At 38.6% G+C, this 23502-nt stretch overlaps 1 protein-coding gene across 4 annotated transcripts in view; it reads right to left on the bottom strand.

The window, feature by feature from the left end:
* The window catches only part of spata17 (spermatogenesis associated 17), a 37090-nt gene extending 14737 nt beyond the window's left edge, over nucleotides 1–22353 (bottom strand). For 3 of the 4 annotated variants that reach the window (XM_041988028.1, XM_041988039.1, XM_041988036.1), the window contains exons 1-8: nucleotides 22269–22353; nucleotides 21918–22007; nucleotides 20667–20748; nucleotides 19176–19226; nucleotides 16149–16252; nucleotides 8468–8591; nucleotides 3206–3445; nucleotides 447–595 (exon numbers count right to left, since the gene is read on the bottom strand). In XM_041988028.1, the coding sequence (XP_041843962.1) occupies nucleotides 447–595; nucleotides 3206–3445; nucleotides 8468–8591; nucleotides 16149–16252; nucleotides 19176–19226; nucleotides 20667–20748; nucleotides 21918–22007; nucleotides 22269–22336 (908 nt within the window). In that variant the 5' untranslated portion in view covers nucleotides 22337–22353. The remainder of the gene's footprint in view (nucleotides 1–446; nucleotides 596–3205; nucleotides 3446–8467; nucleotides 8592–16148; nucleotides 16253–19175; nucleotides 19227–20666; nucleotides 20749–21917; nucleotides 22008–22268) is intronic. The other variant, XM_041988050.1, reaches the window with a different exon arrangement.
* Nucleotides 22354–23502: the final 1149 nt, after the last annotated feature.

Here is a 23502-nt window from a genome sequence, read left to right as displayed (position 1 = left end):
AAGACTGTAGAGGGTTAAAGTGTGTGTGTGTTTGGGGGGGGGGGTGGACAAGAAAAAAACTGGGTGGTCTTTAGTAGTGTAGTCAGGGAAATTATTGTGCGAGGCAGATCAAACAGAGGGTTAATAACGGTACTTCACACTTACACGCATACAGCTGAGTAGATTAGCCTATGAGTTGTAATGAGTTTATAGTCAAGTGCTTCAGCAAAGACACACACACACACAATTCCTAATTAAAACTAATGGAGGTTTTGAACTTAAGTAGGAAGGACTGTAACACTGTTCACAATAAATCCAGTCTGAATAATTCTTAAAATACTCTATTGGTGTGCACCTGTGTGTTTGCTTGTATTTAATTGAGTATTAATAGAAAAGAAGACTTTGTGGCCTTATTTTCTGTAGTTAGGTTTGCATGAGTACTGTGTATGTTTCTATATCTTACTTACTGTACAACACTTGGGAGCCTTACTGACTGATGGTGTCGTAGCTGCCTCTGGATTTCCTCTAAGTGTGTGTAGGAGGTCTGGAGGGACATCATCAAGTCAGGACATCGTAAGTGCTGCTCCCACAATTCACCTGGCTCTCTAAACTCACCCTGAAATAATCATCAACACATGCAGTGACAGAGAATTAGTAAGATAACGATCAGTGAGACTCTGATGCATTTAGCTTTTATTCTCTGATCCTTCTAAAACCAGATGACAATCCACCATAGCTCTCTTTCCATGACTCAACAGCAATGAAAGATCCAAAATGAGTGATTGATAAGAGTGGAAGGCATTCTCTTAGGAGAAATATAAAAGTATAACCGTGGCTGCTACTGTAATAGCAAGGAAAAAGGGGAGGAAGCTTCAAATACAGTAGTCACAAAAGACAATAAAGCGATGTGGAATGGTGGCTGTGGCCACATTCGCAGAAGGCTTCCTGTAACAATCACAATAATAATAGAAACATAAATGTAAGTGTAATCATTCTCTAAAATTCCTGCTTGGAATTCTGAACATTTAAAATGTATAAAACATAATGCAATCAGCACTGACTTAATTCATCAAACAGATTTGAGGAATTAAATCTTACAAACTACCAAAGAACCTTTAAACAGCTGCTTAAAGTTGTTGTATATCCTCTTCAAAATGAGAGCTCTTCTCTGTGATGTGTTTGTTGTCAACTGATATTCAAACTTTGACGACTGTTATCACTGATGTTCTTATGCATTTCACCTCATTTCCTCCTTACTACCCCTGAGGACTCTTATGTTCACCATACTATATTTATTAGTAAGGACCTTTAATACCACTGAAACATGTTCAATATGAGAGCAATGTAAAAACAATTTAAATTCTAAAAACATTAAATATTTGCATATAAGTCACGGACATTGCATACTGAAGGTATAGCAGGCATAAGGTTTCTGACTCATCAGGCAGCTGCGTCATTTTTCATATACATTATTAACTACAGAGTGACATGTTAACAACCTGCAAAAATATATATTCAATAGAAACAAATACCAAACTAATATTTAAAAGTCTATGTTCGCTGAATAAAAAAACTCAGAGTGGATCCTCTAAAAATACTTTCTATTTAAGTGGAACTGTGTGTGTGTGTGTTCTATTTAAATAGTGATGTATAAACTTTGTGCTCTGCAGATTAACTTAAATGATTTAGCCTTGTTTAAGGTGACCTTCAGCTGTTGTTTGGTGTTTGTTAAAAAAAGAAGGGAGCATGCGGGGGAGCGATAGAGGAAGGGACAGAAACCCTGTCCTTGCTCCTATCGCCATGGGATCAGTGGCCTGGCCTGACCACTTCCACAGCCAGCACCTCAACCTTATCCATCACCATGAGATAGTTATCACACTGGGGGGTGTGAGGTGTTGGAGTGAGTGCAAAAAAAAAAAAAAAAGAGGGACTTCCTGCACTAATGACACCCAAATACAAACAAAAAACAGTCACATAGGGAGGCAGAGATAGACAAACAGCTATATTCAGAGATAAACAAAGTATCTTACTATCAGCACCTGTGACTTTCCTGATAATACTAATGATCTCAAACACACTACAGCCAGTTGAAGTGTGTGTATCTAGGAGTGCAGCAAACACATTCAGATTAATACATACCTTGTTTCTGTTCACTTATATTCTAAATTACTAGAAATTAATAACATGCCAGGCACTTTGTCATAAAAAGCTACAAAGCATAAATAGACAGATAAATACTTTACTGATCTCAAAGAAAATTTGGGGAATCAGCAGCACTTACAACAATAAAAAAAACAAGAATTAACGAAACTGCAAATGTAGAATCAGGAATAATATATAATAAAGTGGCATAAAATAGAAGTAAGCTGACTAAAGACAATGAAGCAAAGTGACATAGGCACTTAAGTAAAGTAACACGTCAAATAAAGAGACAAGTTAAAAATGTTTGGCATTTACAGTCTTACACATTGTCTATAGCACTACCTGTGGTGCTGTAGAAGTGCATTTACTGTATTACATGCAGGATTCACACTCAGAACAGCTGCTGAGCAGAAAGTATTTTAACCAATTAAATGCAACTTTGAATGACAGTTTGCCTGTGCCTGAGGTGCAACCATCTATTTAAGCTGAATTTGAAATAAAGGAGTTCACAGATTGTAAGGATTTCTAAATGACCTGCATTTTAACTGCAGAAACCAGGGCCTCAGCAAAATATCAGAAAAAAATTTCATTCCAAACAAATGACTCCAGTCATAAAAAAGTACTTTTGAGAGTACCCAAAACTTTTGGGGTAATCACAAAAGGACTGCACTGTAGAAGCCACAAATAAATCCTAAAAGTGTTTACAGTTTCAAACTAGAAAGAAGTTAGTCTGTAATGATAGAAAATGATTTTCTCTGTACTCAAGTCTTTTGTGGTAATGGAATTTGTTATAAACTAAATCTTGTCTTTCAGAGTAAAAAGATAAAGAATAGAGTTTTAAAAAATCCAAAATTTAAATCTAAGTTGCACAGTTGAATCGTTGCTTGTGTTTGTTCAGGGTCATGGGGGGGCTGGAGCCTATCATAAAAATTAGCAGCCAAGAGGCAGGCTACACCCTGGACAGGTTTCCAGTGTATAACAGCTTTTTTTTTCCTTTTTCTTTTCCTTTCTTTTTTTTCTTTTTATTTATTTATTTATTTTTTTGTTCTTATTCTTCCTTCCCATCTGTCAAGACCAACATCACCTGCTGTTTTTTGCTGGCAATTGGAGGCAGTATGGGCCTGGAGCCACAGGTTTTAGTGGATTTGATCCATGGGGATTTCGGAGTCCCAGAGAAACTAGGGGCTGCTGATCCAGGAATGCGCAAGAGGCAAGCCCTATCCCTGGGGACCAGCCTGGTGGGGGTCTGGTACTTGACCTGCCTCAACATTAGCTCCATTTCATGAGGGGCTGGCCTGAAAGGAGAGTTGAAGACCCCTGGGCACTGAAGAAAGAAACAGATAAAAAGAGAGGTTAGCATTGTGTTACAGAGAAATCCAGAGAATAACAGATCATTCTTACAGATCATCTACAGTGTTTAGATGGATATGTATTAGAATTAAGCCTCAATTTGACTTGACTATGTATTTAATAGGGAAAATAAAACTCTTTGCATTTAAAATTTGGTTTACAAGTATGTCCTGGCCAAGCCAGACAGAAGCTCAATCAGCACTGATTACAACACAGTACCGACAAAGTTTACACACAAACTGCACAGGATGGATGGATGGATGGATGGATGGATGGATGGATGGAAGGAAGGAAGGAAGGAAGGAAGGAAGGAAGGAAGTAAGGAAGGAAGGAAGGGATGGATGGATGGATGGAAGGAAGGAAGGAAGGAAGGGATGGATGGATGGATGCATCGATGGATGGATGGAAGGAAGGAAGGAAGGAAGGAAGGAAGGGATGGATGGATGGATGGAAGGAAGGAAGGAAGGAAGGGATGGATGGATGCATCGATGGATGGATGGATGGATGGAAGGAAGGAAGGAAGGAAGGAAGGAAGGAAGGAAGGAAGGGATGGATGGATGGATGCATCGATGGATGGATGGATGGATGGAAGGAAGGAAGGATGGATGATAGAAGGAAGGAAGGAAAGAAGGAAGGAAGGATGGACGATAGAAGGAAGGAAGGAAAGAAGGAAGGAAGGGATGGATGGATGGATGGATGGATGAATGGATGGATGGATGGATGGAAGGAAGGAAGTAAGGAAGGACGATAAAAGGAAGGAAAGAAGGGATGGATGGATGGATGCATCGATGGATAGATGGATAGATGGATCGAAGGAAGGAAGGACGGGATGGAGAGATGGATGGATGGATGGATGGATGGATGGAAGGAAGGAAGGAAGGACGATAGAAGGAAGGAAGGAAGAAGGAAGGAAGGGATGGGTGGATGGATGCATCGATGGATAGATGGATCGAAGGAAGGAAGGAAGGGATGGAGAGATGGATGGATGGATGGATGGCTAGTTATTACTAGCTGTTCAAAAACATTAATGTACACAAACAAAACTTTGCTAGAGTTCTTATAAAATTAGGGTTAAGATTTGCTACATAGAGCCTCAGTAATAATTATTCAAATCACAGTGATCCTTTTGCCAGTATGTTAATTAAAGCTTTGAGTTTAAGGACTCTGTATCTACTCTATATGCTAATAACACAGCTTGCTGTTTAAGCCACTCTAAAAGACTAGTAGAAAAGAGAAAGGGAGTACATAAGGGAGACATTGTTCTAACTAAATAAACCATTAAAAATAACTTAATTACTAAATGTTTCATTACTTGATATACAGGAACTTTGATCTAAATGTTAATTATTGCAACACAAGAGGAGGAAAATTAATTTAACTCCACCGATCCTGCTTTCTTTAACCATAGGTTGTAGGTGGGGTGAATAACAGCACATGAATCCCTGTCTTAAAAAGCTAACAGCAAAATCAATGTTTTCTTTTTGCTGGATCAAATGTATGATCACATCTGGAACAGGGAACATGTTGCCAAGGCATACTGTAAGTAGATGACATAAGAAAGTGAACTAGGACTCCACAAGAAGTTTTTGATTTGTGAGTTTTTACTCTCAAGGTCAACAGTATATTTAACCACTTTTTGATAATCTGATAAAAAGCCACCATGGCTACAACCCTGTCTGATCAACAAAACCTCCAGGAACTTTCAAAGTGACTCTCAAGGATCAGTTAATCTCAGCTCTTCGTCCAGGACCTCTGCTCAGTTCTTCTGTTCAGATCAATGCATGGCATGCAAGCAGCCACCAAACTTCTCTAATTCTGAAAGAACAGCAATGAAACAACCGCTTGCACCCACACTAAATGTGTTTTGTCCAACTATTGCATCCAACATCAGAACCTTAAATCGGTGTTTCTCAATCTAGGTCCTCTGTTCAAAAAACAGGTCACTCCCCTGCATGTCTTAGATGTGTTCCTACCTGGAACCTGGTCTGGAAAAAAGAATCAAGCTGTTGGATGAAATGATGCTCCTGAAATGTTTCTTTCTATAACACCAGTTATACTTATGGGTAGAATAGTTTCAGGCCCTAAATCAAATAAAGTTAGACCCAGAAATGTTTGGACACTAGAAGTTTTCAAGATTTGGGCTCTGTATGCCACCACATTGGGTTTGAAATTAAACAACTGAGATTTAATTGAAGTGCAGACTTTCGGGTTGGTTTAATTCAAGTGGTTGAACAAAAAATTTAGGAATTGCAACCATTTTTATGTAAAGTCCTCCTCTTCAGAGACTCAAAAGTAATTGGACAATTAACATTACCCTAAATAAAATTTTTGTTTTTAATAATTTTTGAGAATCCTTTAAGGACAATGGCTGCCTTCAGTCTGGAACGCATGGTTTTTGGTCTAATCTGGACTTTCTATTCTTGAGGCTTATTAATGGTTTGCACCTTGTGGCGATCTCTCTGTATTTCCCTCATGAAGTCTTTATTGCAGACTTGGATACTGATGCACTGGCTTCCTGGAGAATGTTCTTCTCTTGGGTGGATGTTGTGAAGGGGTTTTTCATCACTATGGACATGATCCTGTCTTCCAGGCCTGCACTCTCTTTCTCTCAGAATGTACCAAACTGTTGTTTTAGTTACTGCTAATATTTCTGCTATCTCTCTGATTGATTTCTTCTTTTTTATTCAGCCAAAGGATGGTCTGTTTCACACTCATTAGGAGCTCCTTTTACTGCATGGTGTGGGTTCACAGCAACAGCTTCCAAATGCAGAAGCCACACCTGGAATCAACTCCAGACCTTTTACCTGCTTGATTGGTGACAGATTAATGACAGAATAGCCCATGAAGCATGAAATAGCTTTACAGTAAACTGTCCATTTACTTTTGGAAAAAGGCTGCTAGATTTTAAAAAGCTGTAATTCCTAATCCGTTTCTCCAATTTGGATTTGAATACCCTAAAGATATAGATAACTATATCTTGAATATGTTTTGCTAAACATCTAAAATAAAAAAGTTGTGTCAGTGTCCAAATGTATGGTCCTGACTGTATGAGACCTCAGCAATACATAATTTCAACAAATCAGATTTAAAAACACTCTCTCACACAGTTCCATCAACATGATGGCAATGCTGAACTCAATTCTTTAAATGGCAGTTTACAAAACAGTGAGGCTATATCCATTTCTTTCTACATCAAACACCTAAATTACTGAAGAAAAAAAAATCCTTCCTGACACTCTAATTATGAGAAACACTGCATTAGGGATGAGTGTACACACTTAACTCAAAGGCCACTGACATACACACCACACAAACACAGTCACAAATGTAAATCTCATGACTCTGAAAGACACACGCAGGCACGCACACGCGCACACACACACACACACACACACACACGCACACACACACACACACACACACACACACACACACGCACACACACACACACACACACACACACACACTCGCACAAACCCAAAAGTACCAAGCTAGCTATGAGAAGACCAATGATGTTGACCCCTGGAACACAACATCTCTGTCTCTGTCAGAGGGACTTGGGGCCTTTTGGTAAGCTTTGTGTAAGTATGTGTGTGAATGTGTGTGTCTGTGTGTGTGGGTGTGTGTGTGGGCTGGGGTCTGAGAAGTGAGGAAGGATGAACTGTGTGGGAGAGCCATCTATTCACTGCTGACAAGGTCAGAACTACGAAGGGAAAGAGTCCCCTGCCATATGCAGAGAAAGAGAGAGGGAGGTTTTTAGAGAGAAAGAGATAGACAGAGGACAGGAGGAGCACAAACTTTCATTCTTGTTTTCTTTTTCTTCTTGCATGTTCATAAAGTTCCCATCTCATATATTTAGGGAAAAATAGCAAAAACAATGCACATGTTGCACAATGCACAATTAACTCTGTTCAGAGCATTAGTGCTTTCATTACATCCACAATTAAATATTTAAAAGTTATGTGTACAGTATATGATGATGTGTGTGTCATGACCACAAGACACCTGCAGGAAGCAGCTAGTATCCAGAAAATGACGATGCTTGCTGCACAGACATGAAGGAGAGAGAGATGGAAAGAAAGAGAGCGAGAGAGAGGAGTGGTGATGCTGAATCAACAGTGACCAGTGTGCTTTGTCTTCATTATGATCCCAGTGGGGAGTCACAGAGATGCGAAGATGCCACACACACACAAGAACACCTGTGTCAGGGGAAGCACTAAAATACTCCACTCAGCACATCAGAAGAGCCATGAGGATCCATACTTATGTGTACACACCAAACTTAACTTCACACAGCCCATTTGTGTTGACAAAAGGAGAGAAAGAAGGCTCGTTTCTCTCTGAAGCTAGTCTCTAGAGGAGCTTGCTATCCTGTAGTGCTTATCTTAATCTGTGTGTGTTCCAGCACATGTCATGCATGTGTTTACACATATGAATTTCCAGAATAGACATTTCGTATTAACACATTGATAGCCTATTTCATGTGTGTATATGTTTTATTTTTATCTGGTTTGGGTTTTTAGCTATTTCTGCAACTTTAGATAAAAAGCCAGACTCATTCATTATAACACACTTTTTGTCAAATTCAACAAATAATAATGAATAATAAACAAAGTTAACATATCATTCTAATCAAATCCTGAATGGAGGGGAATATTAAACAGCCAATAAAATAGTAATACCTGGGAGAAGGAAAAAAGCTGACAGCTGTTCAATCTGCCACCACCACCCACCCTCTGATACCAATGCTGTAAATGATCAATATTTGTCTAAATCTTCAGCTAGAAGAAACCATACAACAATAACAACGTTATGATGCTTGTAATTTAAGAATAAAAAAGTCTGTTGACTTTTTTTTTTAACAGTAATAACTACTGTTTTTATAGAGACTTCATTAATAAGGAATCACAAAATCCAATTGGTCTTTGGTTAAATATTAGTCTCATCATAGTCATGTCCATGTCCAACGTGTGTCTTGGTGTTTGTAAATGCCAACCTGTTTTGTACTGAGAAGGTGATGTAACCGCCGAGCTTGGGAGATTTTGGCTGTTTGCTCTTTTACCATCTCTACACATTCTCTTTTTCTTATCTGGAGCTCCTCAATCTCATCCAGCTCCCTCCTGCAGGACACAGTTAACACACACAAAGAATTTTTATAAGTTTAATACTTCCACTAAATTAATCCCACAATGAGTGTTGGTCAGGGGATTATAGTTCAGTACAAGTACAAAAAAAAAGTGGTAGGATAAACTTACAAAAACTAAACAAATATTTACTATATTTACATCTTTAGGCATCATATAAACTATCATTTGACTGTTTAATAAGAACAGATGTAAATAGTACCATACATAAATAATAGTTCATACATTCATATATTCCCCTACAGTGTGAGTGCTACGTAAGAATAATCTTTTGTTATTCTGACATTTTTCAGACCAAATTAACATGTTATATCGCACTGCCTTTGGCTACACATTCATCTATGGGTTAATATGTGTTTGGAAAAAAGTCTGATAATACCTTGAAGTGTCCTTCAGATGACTTAAAAAAACAAAACAAAACAAACAAAAGAAAAAAAAACTCCTAGTCACACAGTGACAGACATAAAAAAACCTAAGCAGTGAGGAAAGAAAGAAAAAAAAAGAATGAGACTGTGTGGAAGAGAAAAAGCCAAGTGAAAGCATGAGATGCTATAAGTGGAAGGATGATGAATATATTTCATCACTGCAGGCAGGACAGGTCTGTCTGTGACATCTGTTTAGTGAAGCTGGCTAAATGGGATGCATTAAAACCCCATACACAGCTATTTCCTTTCACAATCATGCAGCCTTAGCGTTACAAGGAGGTAATAACTTAAAAGGGGACTTGGAAACAATTACTAAAACACACATGCCATGATAATTTGAAAAGACGCTCAGAAAACTAAACCAATTTAATTCCGCTGGCACAATACCAATAAGAGTTTAGCTATGGCTCATCAACAGCCTTGTGTCTTTTTTTTCTTTTCCTATCCCTTTTCTTTCCTCTAATTCTTCTCTATTGTTTCTTTTCTCTCCAACTTCTGTTTTCAATTACAAGCCTCCACATAGGAATCAGGATATTCAAAGTGTGTCTGTAATGTGAGGTTAACACATTCTGCCTCTGCTGACATTTAAAAAGAAATCACAACACGTTCCCATTGCCTTTGCATTTTCATTCCTTCCAAAGCACCAGATTAAATTACAAAATAAATGAAATATACAAAGCTCTGTGTGTGCAAGTGTGTGTGTGTCTGTGTGTGTAGCAAGAAGAGGAGAAGGTATAAATGTGAATGTTTATGTTATATTAAGCACAACAACTTAATGCAGTGTGGAGGTATGTGTGAGAGTGTAAATATTGAGGTTGTCTGGCCTCTATTTGTCTATCCAGCTAACACGGATATTACTTATTAATATAAAATATAGAGTTGTGGTTTATTGTAGGATACTGGTTCACAAACCATTCAATTCACGTGAGCTCAGTTAATCTGTGTATTTCTGCTCACATGAGCATTAATAACACCTTAGAGAGAAGCAGCCTAGCCTGTTTTCAAATCTCTGTATGTTTCTGTAGAGAGAGAGAGAGACTTATCAGTGTATGTGTGTGCCTGTCTGGGTATTTGTATCAGAAATGTGCATATACGTGTTCATTCTAGATGTTCATGCACTTTGTATGTGTTTGTGTAGGTCAGGCTGAATGGGTGACCTTTGCTTCCCTGCATCCAGTCCCCGTGTTATTAATTGCTGTGTAGTGGACAAAAGCCAAACAGATTTGTAACGGCTGAAGGCACCTCGATCTGTGTCGACCTAACCAGCCACCACAACATACAACCCTCATTAGCCCTGTTCGGCAAGCCGCACATGCCCTCTGTATGTGTGTGTGGGTGTTGTGTGTCTGTGTGTGTGTGTATGTGTTTGAGTGAAAGCGAAGAGAAAGAAATAAAGACATAAATACACAATGGCTTTACTGTCTTGTAAGATCTATCACTTTCACTACATTATAATGTGCTCCTATTGTGACTGTGTTCACACACACACACGCACAAATATTAAACAGTCAAATTCTATGAATTACAGCTGCTGCATAACCATTAAAATAATAGAACACTAATGTCCAAAGCACACCTTAAAACATGGAACAAGCACTCTGACTTCATATTACTTCTGCAGGCTATTGAACTGTTAAATAAGCTAATCAAGCATACCTGAACTACTCTGAAATGACTGAAACCCTCACTGACATTTTCACCCTGGACTTTTAACTTATTTAAATGCCTAATATATTACAGCTACATTTTCCACTTCTTCGTCAATAATTTATTCCTTGGTTCACAACAGAGAGTCAAGGACTGATGGAATATCAGAGTGAGGCATTGAGGAACAGCAGGCCACACCTTTGGTCATACAGGCCAGCACTGGAGCAGCTAATTGGCCAGGTACTAAATATCTAATGGAGGCATGACCTGATTGGCTGATTTAATTGCTCCAATTGAATGATTCAATAGTTTGGAAAAAGATGGAGGTAGGGGGATCATTCAGACAATCAATTTAGACAGAGACACTCAATGTATTGAGCCTTCAACACCATAAAAACACAACCTTTCAATTAAATGACCAACTCATTGATGAACTCATTTATTAAAGTAGCAAAACTGACAACACAAAAAGGTGTTTAGGGAATCTCAAGTGCAGTGTAGAAATACTACCAATCGGTATTGCTGAAATTTAAAAAAGAAGAAAGAAAAAAGTCTTTACAAATGACTACATCTTTCGTGCTTATGTATACTGTTTTACTCTGAAAAGACTATCTCAGACACACACTCAAACAACCCAAACACTGAACATATACATCTGATCAAAATGAAGGAGTTTGCACCCAAAATGGATCAGAAGGGAAGACCAGCAAAAGAAAGACTGACGCAAATAAGCCGAGAGTGATATAAGGGCAGGCCTGTACTCTCTCCACCATAGCAGCTCTGCTTTCATAAATGTCCTTGGAAGGGACACAAGAGAGGGAGGAATGAAGAATGCTGGAGTAAAGAAAGACAGGAAAATAGTAGGAAGAAGAAGAGAAAACGCACCATAAGAAGACTAGAAAAAAGTTAGAGCTGCTCAGTCTCGTACCAATTCATAAATTATTCCCAAGCCTTTTTTTTTTAGCTCCTAAGGATAAGTTAAAGATTTTACCATGTTGTTGCAACATCACAGGGAGAATTATTTATCTGATTATGGCAGTAATAATTACCCAGCTGTTTATTGCAGATAGAGGAATAATTCATGCAGTCAACAGGCCGTGTTAGTGGCAGTAGCGATGACACCAGCACATTTAGTAAATATGCAAAGCGTGCTTGCTCTGCTTTCCTAATTGCCCCCATCGTCCCAATGCATGCCCTTATTAAAGCCAAGGAACTTTAAGTGTCTCCCTGACAAAGTGATAAATTGTTGGGGTATCAAGGAAAACTGTGGCAGAGTGGGGACTGCGCCGGGGTCCTGACTTCATTAGGCTATGCAGAAGGAAAGAAAGGATGAATGAGGATGGGCTGAAGCACAGTGAACCTGTGACAGAGAGAGGGAGGAAAAGATATAGAGCTAAATAGATTAAGAACGAGAAGAAGAAAGAGAGACACATAAGTTAGAGATTAAGGGCGGGAGGCAGAGACAGGGAAGTGGATTGTGTTAAGTGGCACGGATTAGTTAGATGCTGTACCTAATGAAATAGCACAGATAGTTTTGTGCTGGGGAGATCTTTCATTAGAAAATAAGGACTGTGTGAGTGAAAGGACAGAGAAAGGGTTGGTACTGCGTGTACTACTTTTATCATTACCATGCACATCTGATCAGAATTCACTGAAAGGGCACCATCAGTCCGACACTCAGTAACATATTCAGAGGTTGGGACAGACAGAAGGACTTAGAATAGAAGAGAAAATTCTGGTGGATTTAACAGCAGACATTTGTGGGGTGAGCTTTCTGGCACTGTGTAATCTGAGGGCAAACCAGCTAACATGGAAAGGATGTTTTAAATAAATGACAGCACAGCGTTAATTGATCGTGACCCTAGCAGCTCTAAGTAAACATATGATTAACTGGAGGAAAAGTGACCTAAACACCCCAAAGCACTGTGGAGGAGGGGTTGTGTGTGTGTGTGTGTGTTTGTGTGTGTGTGTTTGTGTGAAAACAGTGGGGAAGAGTGGGGACCAGATCTGTAAAATGAAATCCAATCACAAAGATTAATGGGCTATTTTTTGCAAACAAATGTTCTTTCTTTCTTAACTCCTCCTTTGTATCACATTCTTTTCCCAAAAAGTAAAAAGGTAAAAAATAAATAAATAAAAGTGTGTGTAGCAGTAAACTTCCAAACAGAAATGTTGCTGGCAAAAGCAGTTCTTTTTTTTTATAGTTCAGGTTAAAATATTTAAAGTTTGCAAATTTGATTAGGAACTCATTAGCACAATCATGACAGTTACTTCTCAGAAGAGTTAGAGTACCTGAGGCAGTTTTGTATATCTGTCTTTATGTGTTACATGTATACAGTGGCAACATTTCCGTGATGGATTTTAACAGCTAAATCCATGCTACCTCTAAACGGGGTGAGGAGGGAAGGTGGAACGCTTGTGGGGAAATGAGGGGGAAAGTCAGTGATCCAAGGAGCACTTTAACAAATTTACATTTAATTTTAGCAGAAGCCTAAAGATATTTCCTTGTAAAATATATTAGCAACATTAAAAATGTCACTATTAGCTAAACGTGATTTTTTTTTTTTTTTACTTTGTCAAAAATAAAAGATGGCGTATCTCTAGCACGAAGCCCTGAAGCACAGGATGTTTTATTAATGCACAAGCTGCGGTTCAAATCAGAGGCTAATTTTTAATTTCTTCACATCGTTCACTTCTTTGTCTCTTGGCCTCGAGCACTTTAAAGGACTTCTCTCTTTTCTTCCACTTTTCCCTCCATCAGTGCATGACTGTCTCTTTCAATACCTCTCCTTTCCTTGCATCCCACCCTAGTTCTTCCATATAAATGTATATATTTTTTTAATTTGTCCTGTCCAGCATCATAGCAAGCAGAATGATGATGTGGCTGCTGTGTTGTGTCGAACAAATTTGCTTTGCCAAGGGGAGCTTTATGGGTTCTTCCATATTTTAATCTTTTAAGGAAAACTTTCAACTTACATGAAGCATGAATGATGTGGATGAATGGTATGTTATCCAGTTTCCTTCCCTTGCAACCCCTTCAAGACACAACATAAAGAAGTTTTTCACCTCTTTTAAGAACAATGTTGCATCTTGTCATATGTCCATTGTAACATACAATGCTGGTTAAAATTGTTGGAACAGAATTTTGCATTTTATTGAAAGACTACAAATATTGAACAACAAAATTTTTCATGTGGTACTATACAGGCTACTAAAAAGTTCTATAGAAACTCAGGCCGGTTGTTGTGGGAAAGCAACAAACTTCTTAGGAAAAACTCATCTATGAAACAGTTTGCAATGATTTGTCTAAGCATTTTTTTGCCTTTTATTCACAGAGGAGTCTTTCTTGACATTTGCTCATGGAGCCCTACTAGGTCCATTGTAAGGCCAGACCGATTAATCGGCAGGCCGATTAAATCGGCCGATGTTAGCCCTTTTCAAAATGGCCAATATCGGCCGTTGTTTTGCCGATTATACGCCGATTTAGTCTTACTTTCTCATAAAACAGTAAATGCAGTGAAGTGTTGGAGTCTGCAGAATGATGTCCTTGCAGCGTTTGTCCACTAGATGGAGTTCTAACTCCATTCAATCCCACAGTCACCCCCCCCTCTCTTTTCAACATAGATGTAATAATGAGTGGCGCGTGCTTCGGCGTGTCGGTCAGCTTTTTATTTACGCTGCATTGCTAAAGTTGTGCTAAATTAGCTTAAGGTGCTCCCCATTGAAATGTTTTGGCTAACTGCTGTAAGCCGAACTCTTATTTTGAAGTGTGAAGCACCGGAACAGGATGTCCATGTAAAATGTTAAAGCATTGCAACGTTCACTAGTAGCCGTAATAGCACGTCAAGAACTGACTGATGTCAGCAGTTCACACATATTGTGTGGTTAAGTTATTCCTAAAAAACGGCCAGTCATAACACCCGTCTATGTTAGCAATAGTATCGCTGTTATCCCAGCCTAACATTAGCTAAGTAGCCAGTAACTGCAGAAATAATGTAAGTGTACAAAATATCTGAGTACAGAATGACCGTTCATCTCTCCATCAGCTGCAGGTTGAGGCATATAGATATATTAATTAATTAATTAATCATTTATTTATACAATTCATTTATAGATTGACTTTTTTAAAGGTTATATTTTAATTTCCCAGTTATTTAATGCTTTGTTGCATGTTTTTGGAAATTCTTCTGTTGAAAAGTTAAACATATAAAGATGAAGTATCGTGAAACAGTAAAATGTTCGGCCTGTAATTCCTATTTTTGTTGCTGTAAGCATTAATGAACCAAAAATGAGGTTAATTTATTCATTATATATTTTTTTAAAAAAATCATCCAATTAATCGGTAATCTGATTTTTTTCTGCCAAATATCGGTGTCGGCCTCAAAAAATCCATATCGACCAGGCCCGAGTTCATTCTTCCAAATATGTTTCTTGCTCATTTTACTCTTAACTGCTGGACTGGAAAGAAACAGTTAACATCATAATATAAGCTATAAGGCTTCATAAGGCTTCTAAGAAAAGACAACAGACAATCAGAAACACTGAGGGGAAGAAAACCTGTAAAAACCATGAACTAAAACTAACACAACAGCAACAAGTATATGGGGGTAGGCATGTGTACATGTGTGTGTGTAGAAAGTTTTAGGGGTGAGTTGTGTTGAGTGATCATGCAACCGCGTCTCACCCAAGGATCAGAGGCAAACCGAGAGGACCCCAAGCATTGGGCAACCAGCAGCCACCACAGAGATCAGAACCAAGACAGCCCATCGCAGGGACGACCACGGACTTGCCCAGAACAAGGCAAAGGAAGACCGCAACCAGAGCCCCCACTGCCATGGGGTGTGAGCCTTGGGGGACTAGGGACTGTGGTCAGCCAGCCCCGACAGGCACCAGCCCCCCAGACATGAGCTGAGGACAGAACCCAGAGCCCTGCGAGCCTGAGAACCACCCACTGCCCCAGGAAAGGCCTGGCCTGACACCCGAGACCAGGTCCAGCCCAGACAGCCACCCTCTGTAAGTTGGCGCCTGCCTCAGAGCCCATCACCAAGCACCCTAGAGGTCTCAACCCCTTACTCACTCAGCCTTCTAAAACTCACACCCTAGATGCAGCCCAACCTGTACCTCTCCTTCAGACCCCTACCCTGAACCCAGCCAGCCCCCGGACTCAACCCCCACAAACCTCTAAAGGTGAGCAGCCCGAGGGGGCCAGAGAGCAGTGAGCTCCAGACAGTCACATCAACAGCCAACCATGCACACCCCCTTCTCATCTATTTTCCCATTCATACTAACACAGACACACTCAAAGTCATATGCTCAAAATTCAGAGAAGTGTGTCTCCATGTAATATTAAAAAAAAACCAAAATCAACTACATTTTAAGTATCAGAAATAATAATATAAAACAAACTGCAAAATGCTGTCCTTATTAACTCTGTATTGTATTAAACACCTAATTTTCTTACCTGATAAGGTGATTTTTTATGATCAGCCTCTCCATGTAGCTTTTACGTGCATAAAAGTTATGGACATACTTCCTCACAAAGAATCCTCTCCACTGCCGCTGAATCTGTACGAAATCAAAAGGTTTTTGTCAGAACTTGGCATGGAAGATGAGAAAATATGTTGTTTTTATTTATTTTTTTTAACAATAAATAAAATAAACTAATTTCCCCTGTTACTTCAACACCTAACACTTGACACACATTAAGATTTTTATAAAGCAGTATCTAAATCAGTCTTTTTCAAGTGTTTTGTGTTGTCATGACATTCATATAAAATCTATGCATTATTTACACTGTTTGCGCCTGCATGTATAGCGACAGAGGGACAATCCAAGGTGGGACTGACAACCGTCACAACTCTGTATATATTTAACCACATCACTCTTTGCTGATTGAGGGGGCTGTAGATTAGCTAGCACACACACCCACACACATCAGTGGACCATTTTAAACCAAGGGGGCGGATGTCCTTCAGACTAATTAGGAGATTAAAACAATGGCAGGTAAAAGAATCATCATGCTATGAGAAGAAGAAAGATGGGAGAGGATGAGGAATGGAGGATAGGGAAAAACAACAAAGAGCAAAATGAGAATTAGCATTGATCTGCCAGTCAATAGATAATTTTAAATAAAGTAATTGGCGCCACCCGAGTTCTTGCTGACCTCTGTTGACTAGTGAAATCGATGCTGTTGAATCTAATACAAATCCGAGGTGCGGCATGTAAACACTGGTTTCTATTACGGCCTTAATACTTTATCCTCTGTTATCTACCACACCGTGCTAAAGACAAGAGGAGGAGAGAGAGAAAAGAAGTCAAAATTGATTCAAAGGAAATGTCACAAGGGGATCCTGAGATGATTGTTTCTCCCTTTTATGTTTTTCTTTCTCTTTTTTTAAATAATAAATACTTCCTGGAAAAGAGAACTGGTGTCCTTCATTCATTCATTTTTGCACAGTGACTTACTTTTGTGTTTTATACACATGGACACTATTGCTTTAACATGTTCAGTTGGTCCATGTGTCATAAGCCAAGAAACAGCATCTGCAGGTCTGACATACAGATAATAAACATTCAAGAGGTGTTATTATGAAAAGGAAATGGCCATCAGATACTGGATGTACTTTCACATCAACCTGTAATTTTTATAACACTTTATGAGCTGTTTTAGATTTTTAAATGCAATCAATCTGTAATCAACCATAATTTTGTCTCTGCATATTCTGCATGGCATATCTTTAGGAGATGTGGCCAGCACACAGTATAGCACCCAGGGACAGACTCTTCTTCTGAGGCCAAAGACTTGGTCAAGGGCAGTGGGATAAAATTGGAGCACTTGAAAAAATCCAAGTCAAAGACAGAATACACTCAGCACAGCAAAGCTTCATTGAGCCCATGTGGGGATTAAACCAGTGCTTTCTTGCATTGTTAACTGCTGATCCACCAAACCTTTTCACATAATATTCTATTAAATTTCTATTGTTTCCTTTAGGAAACATTGGGGGTTTTATAGGAATATGAAGGTTATTTTTAATGGGTAATAAAAGCCTCTCGCCTCTAACTTCAGAAGCATTTACTTTGTTCTACATGGTGACATCAACTATACCTTTCACCCAGTGACCTAAACAGCTGGGTCAAAAACTACTTCTGGTTCTTTCTCTCCTAAAACTGGATATTTAATAAAAAACAGGGTGGTCAATTTAATTTGTTTGGATTGCTATTAAATGTAAAATATAACACCTTCCATTTTCAGCCTTTCCCAACTATGTGAAAATACTATAACCATCTTTGCCCGTTTGGACAGTGACACACCCTCAATAAACACTGGTGGATTTTTGTTGGTCTGTAAAACCCTTGTACAGTTTTGGCAGAGTGAGGCCATACGCAAGAGAAAAATTATATGAAACTGTAAAAATATAATGTTTCTGTGAAATATCCATGTGTAAAAGTGCCAAAACATCAATCACAGCCACAGTGTTATGATTAATAAGTTGAACAGTAGTAGATAGTATGGGAATAAAGACAGTAGTAGAAAAAAAGAGAGTATACATTTCTATATGAAGCATCAGATAGTAGTGGTTTCTACCAGTTCTCAATAACCAGGGTCTGACCCTGCAGGCTATTATATTGTCTTATTATAGAAATATTTCTAGAAGTGTTTATATATAAGGCCCTATATGCACCAGTATTTTTTGTGTGTTTGTTTATTGCAGAGTGCAGAAAAAAAGCTTGATGCAATCAGGAAATGGTTTCATAGCATGATTTTTCAAGCTCCAATTCAATTGATAATACATCTCTAGCACACAGCGGACCAGAGACAGTGTTGTGCAATCATGATGAGCTGGACATTAGTTTATGAAATTGGCTCTAAAGTTATTAACAAATCTTCTCTTTTAAATATTACTTCAGCATAAAGCAGAAAGTTTTTCACAGAATCAGACTCAGCATGTTGGTATAAGCACCATATTTACCATGTCATCTACATTTTGGAGAAATAATTATAAGCAACATAATGTTATTTTTCTCTTTTAACTAAAGTACGTTCAAAGGTTTGTGAATCTAAATCTTCCCAGTTCCTGCTATGACACATGCCCATGTTTTAGTTTTGTGTTTGGAGTAGAGCTCTTGTGTGTGTGAGATAGCGAGAGAAGCTCCTTTGTGACTACATTCACAGATTAAACTGTAGTTTTTATTAAAATTGTAAACTGTAAAACACACAGGCTTGCAAATATGCTTAAGAAATGCAAGCAAAAGTCAAATCTGTGTGTGGGAAAACACTTTCATTTTGTATTCCCTGATTCATGTAAGCATCGCCCTGAAAGTTCCAGCATCAGTCAATTTACAAGTAATAAATGCTGAATGAAAAAAAAAAGTGACAAAGGAGGTTGCTATTCATGAGGCCTTGCATTCACAGCACAGACAGAGCAACAGAGTGTCCCCCCACCACGACACTCCATTTGCTAATACAAAACACTGTGGTGATATTTACCCTGACCGCCATCACATTGTAGAAATTCATCTTCATGATAAAATATGCCTCCTGTGAACACAAAGGAAAAGATGGCGTTACATCTTGTCTCCCGGTTCTCTGATCTGTCCACAGCAGGCGTCAAAGATAAAGAGCTCTTTATACATAATACATTGCAAAGAGACAGCACAGATAGGGCCACAGTAGATGGGGTGGGGGGAGGGAAAAGGGACAGAAACAGAAAGAGGGAAAGCACAAGAGAAGAGAAGAATGAGGAAAAAGTCAGGGGATGAAGGGAGAAAGGAGGAGAGGAAGAGAGAGAGAGAGAAAGAGAGAGAGAGATAGAGAGAGACAGAAAATGGTTAGTGGGACTTTGTATCAAGGGGAGGACGGTACTCTCTTAATACACCAGCGCAGACAAGGGCCAAGAAAATCTATGGTAGTCAAGCAGCGCGCTAATGGAGATGTATGACGGCCAAACGCTCTCCTCTGGATTTCATAATCAATGACAGCACTGCCACAGAAGAGACTAACAACAAAAGGCCAGAGAATATTCAGCAACACGCTCAACGAGCCGTCACAGACCAAACGTGCCAGCAGACCGCTGGGGGAACATTTCAGGAGCAAACTGGAGTGTCGGCCATAAAAGCGATTCATATTTCAACACGTCTTTTTCAATAATGACAGGGAAGAGAGAGGGAAGACAGGAAGGGAAAAGAAGACAAAGACTTGAAAGGTGGTTGTAAATTCAGCTTGATGATTTGAGAAGAGGCTTTGAGCAAGTCACATTACACAAGATAAGGTCTGCCGGAGAAAAGAAGGCAGACAGACAGACAGAGCGAGAGGAGGTGAAGCATGGAATATATTTGGACTAATTCAAAATAGTGCACTGTGGCAATTTTGAGTGATTCAAATTAGTGCTCGTCTGTTTCCAAATGAGACCAAACAGCCTCGTTTTAGCCCATATGTGTGTTGTGACACATCCTTCATTGTGTATTATAACACCCCCTCACCCCCTTACCATTTCTTGAACGCCTCCCAAACACTGGCTGGCAGTTATGCTTTAGCAAACAGTCAATTTACAGGCATGATAAATAGCTTGTTGTGATACATTTACAAAACTCAATCCAGGGGAAAATTATATGTGAGAGTGCTGGGTATTGGATCCGGTATCAACAATCTGTTCAATTAAGAAGCAGTTGGAGGCAATATGCTGAAAATGGGGCCTTGTTTTACTAAAGCACACATGCACACAATCATAATGCACACAACTCTTTCCTTATTTCTATTTATCAGAACACTCTTTCTAGATGCATATAAGGAATTGCAATACAGATGGAATTTCTTATCATACTGCATCATATTTACTAAGTGTTAATTTCCAAATGTGCAATGAGTGAATTATATTTCTTAAGGTCAGAGGCAGGGACTTAGGAATAAGGCAATTGAATTCTAATGCATGCTATCATAACATAATCAATATATCTATAGCTGTTCCAGGCTCTGGCTTACCTTCACCATTTGTCTGACACGTGCCCTTGTTGTGAAGCCCCGCCATATCTTCTGTATAATGACTGCTTTCTTGTGCAGATGGCTGTAATAAAATCATATTGGGGAGAGGATTGGATGGGTAGCTTTAAGTGACTGAATTAAACAAAACTCCGAAAAAGTTATTTAGATACACATGGGGGAAGGCAGGAAGGACTAAATGATAGATTTATCTCTTTGATTATTAACTAGGGAGATTTTGGCCTTCTAATGCAGAAAAATAAACCCAATAGGACCCTGACATTTTAAAAAATAACTTTATTATAAAGTTAAATATTAAAAGACTTTAGTGTTAAATCACAAAATGAATACTGTCTGAAGAAACATTCTGAGTAAAAATGTGAAAAAAAAAAAAAAGAAAAAAAAAAAGTGATTTTCTTTAAACAAATCTTGGTCCATAAAAGGACTTAAATCAAAAGGTCAGGGAAACTTTCAAGTTGCGCACACCCACACACACACAAACACCCTTGCTCTTCCTGGCTTTTTCGATCATACCCGATGAGCCTTTCACCCCCTTTAGTCAGCGGTGCACATTTGTATTAATCTTCAAACATACTCTAAATGCAAGTCCACTGCGATTCTCTGCCTGCAATGAGGCCATCAATTTCCAAAAGGCCATTTATATGCCCAGAAAATCAATGCTTATAGTGGGGATAGCACAACCCTGGAGTTGCACTTAGGCAGCTAAAATTGTTGCTAATTATCCACTTAACACATTGATCAATTAACTAAAGTAATCTGAATTAACCTGCTGTCTGGAAGTTTGTCTGCTGACCCTGCAGAATGGCGCTGGGGTCACAGTAGCCAAAGAAGAGCGGAGATGGAGATATACATTTCACTGTGTGTGAAAAGAGCTCAGAGTGCAAGCCGCATTTATTCCTTGAGGGCATTTGCAAAGCTCTGGAAAAGGGATAATTATTGGGGTGAGGTAATATCAAGGTTTATCATTAAATTAACTATACCCCCCCACCCCCTTCCAGAATATTTTACAGCCACTAAAGGACAACTATACCTAATACCACTTAATACTTTTGATACCTATCAAATATTGTGTTTGCTGTTTTCAAACTTTTCATGTTTAGTTGCTTTTTGTTAATTGAGAGAGAGAGAGAGAGAGAGAGAGAGAGAGAGAGAGAGAGAGAGAGAGAGAGAGAGAGAGAGAGAAACAAAATTCTAATCGGATCAAATCATTATCTTCACATACAAACTCTGTACCTGAGGTATGCCCGCACCTTACAGGCTCGGAACCAGCTCTGAATTTCGGTGGCAGCTTGGGTCTCCTTCTGTCTGTTCTCCTCTGCTTGGCTGAAACACATAATACCTCATTGAACTATAGCTAAATATATAGATATTACACGATGTAGCTTTATATATGCCTAGACAAACGTATTGAAACGTTTTTTGCTAATTAGCTGGGAGCCTAATAATGGAAGCATGATGCTAAAGTTAGTTTTAAAAACTCTGGTAAAGTTTGATTATTAGTCATTGTAAACCGTTCACTGACTGCCCAGCTAGAGCATTCCTTCTCGCATTAATAAAAGGTGAACAAAAATCCACAAGATACACCTGTTTTGGAGGAAGTATTCCTTTAGGAACTCTTCTACTACACATTTTATTTTCTGCAGCTCCGCCATGTCTGCTCCGACGTGAGTAAGTTGACATGACTTGTTGTCCTGACGACAAGTGCCTGGTGATGCGTTCAGGACTGTAGGAAAAATTACCTTTCTTCTTAAAAAAAAAAAAAAAAAAAAAAAAGATAACGAATATCAGACCTACTTTGTACTGATCTCAACATAATTAATTAAAAAAGTCCGACGTATGTAGACATCACGTAAACTTTGAAAAGTTTATGCTGTGTATACAGTTCTTGGTATAATTTACTGTCACTCAGTAAGACTGTGATTCTAATGTAGATGGAAGGCTATGTTATAATAAATTATTATAACCTCCGCCAAGGTAGAGGTTATGTATCACCTGGCTGGTTTCTCTGATGGTCTGTCTGTCTATTAGCAACATAACTCAAAAAGCTATGGAGGGATTTTGATTAAATAAATTTCAGGAAATATCAATAATGGAATAAGGAACAAGTAGCCAAATTAGATTTTGGGGTGATCAGGATCAATGCTTGATGCAGTAATTTTTAAAGGATCCTTCACCACGGGGGGATGGAGCTTCTAACTCTAAAAAATTGCCCACAATCATTGGCAAAAAGAAATTTAAATGGCTTGACAGAGGTCTGCACCCTCTGAATGTTTTGAATATTGCTAGTGTTTTCAAACATTATTTGTGTTATTTTCTAGACCTTCTGTTCATTAAGTGCATAGCTTGATTTCTTGTTTTTATGTTTTGCATTTGTTCTTTAAAAAAACACAAAAAATTATCATTTCCAACAAGTGATGACCACAGTAAAAAATTACTAATCTGTGTCTGATAATTTACAACTTCATTTTCAAGCAAATTTATTTAGACGCAACTTAATGTATTGATATGCTTAAAAAACTGTCAGCAGTTACCATGCCTTCTTTAGAAAAATTAAAATTCAAGCAGACAATTGCTTATTTTTTTACAGACTTAACTAAAATCATTACTGATATTACAAAGAAAGTTTCCTTAGTTTGCTCAAAAAATGTTTGATAATTCATTCCTCGCTATCGCCCGTACTAATACATTTCAAATTCATTAACAAATATAAATAAAAATCACACACACACACACACACACACACACACACACACAAACATTTTAAAAATGCTTGCTCTCTGGATACAGATAGTAAATGTGTGTATTGATCTGCCAGCTG

The sequence above is a fragment of the Melanotaenia boesemani genome, chromosome 1 (genome assembly GCF_017639745.1).
Source record: "Melanotaenia boesemani isolate fMelBoe1 chromosome 1, fMelBoe1.pri, whole genome shotgun sequence".
Classification (NCBI taxonomy): domain Eukaryota; kingdom Metazoa; phylum Chordata; class Actinopteri; order Atheriniformes; family Melanotaeniidae; genus Melanotaenia; species Melanotaenia boesemani.
Note: the sequence above shows the minus strand (reverse complement) of the source record. Positions and strands in the feature narration are given on the sequence as shown.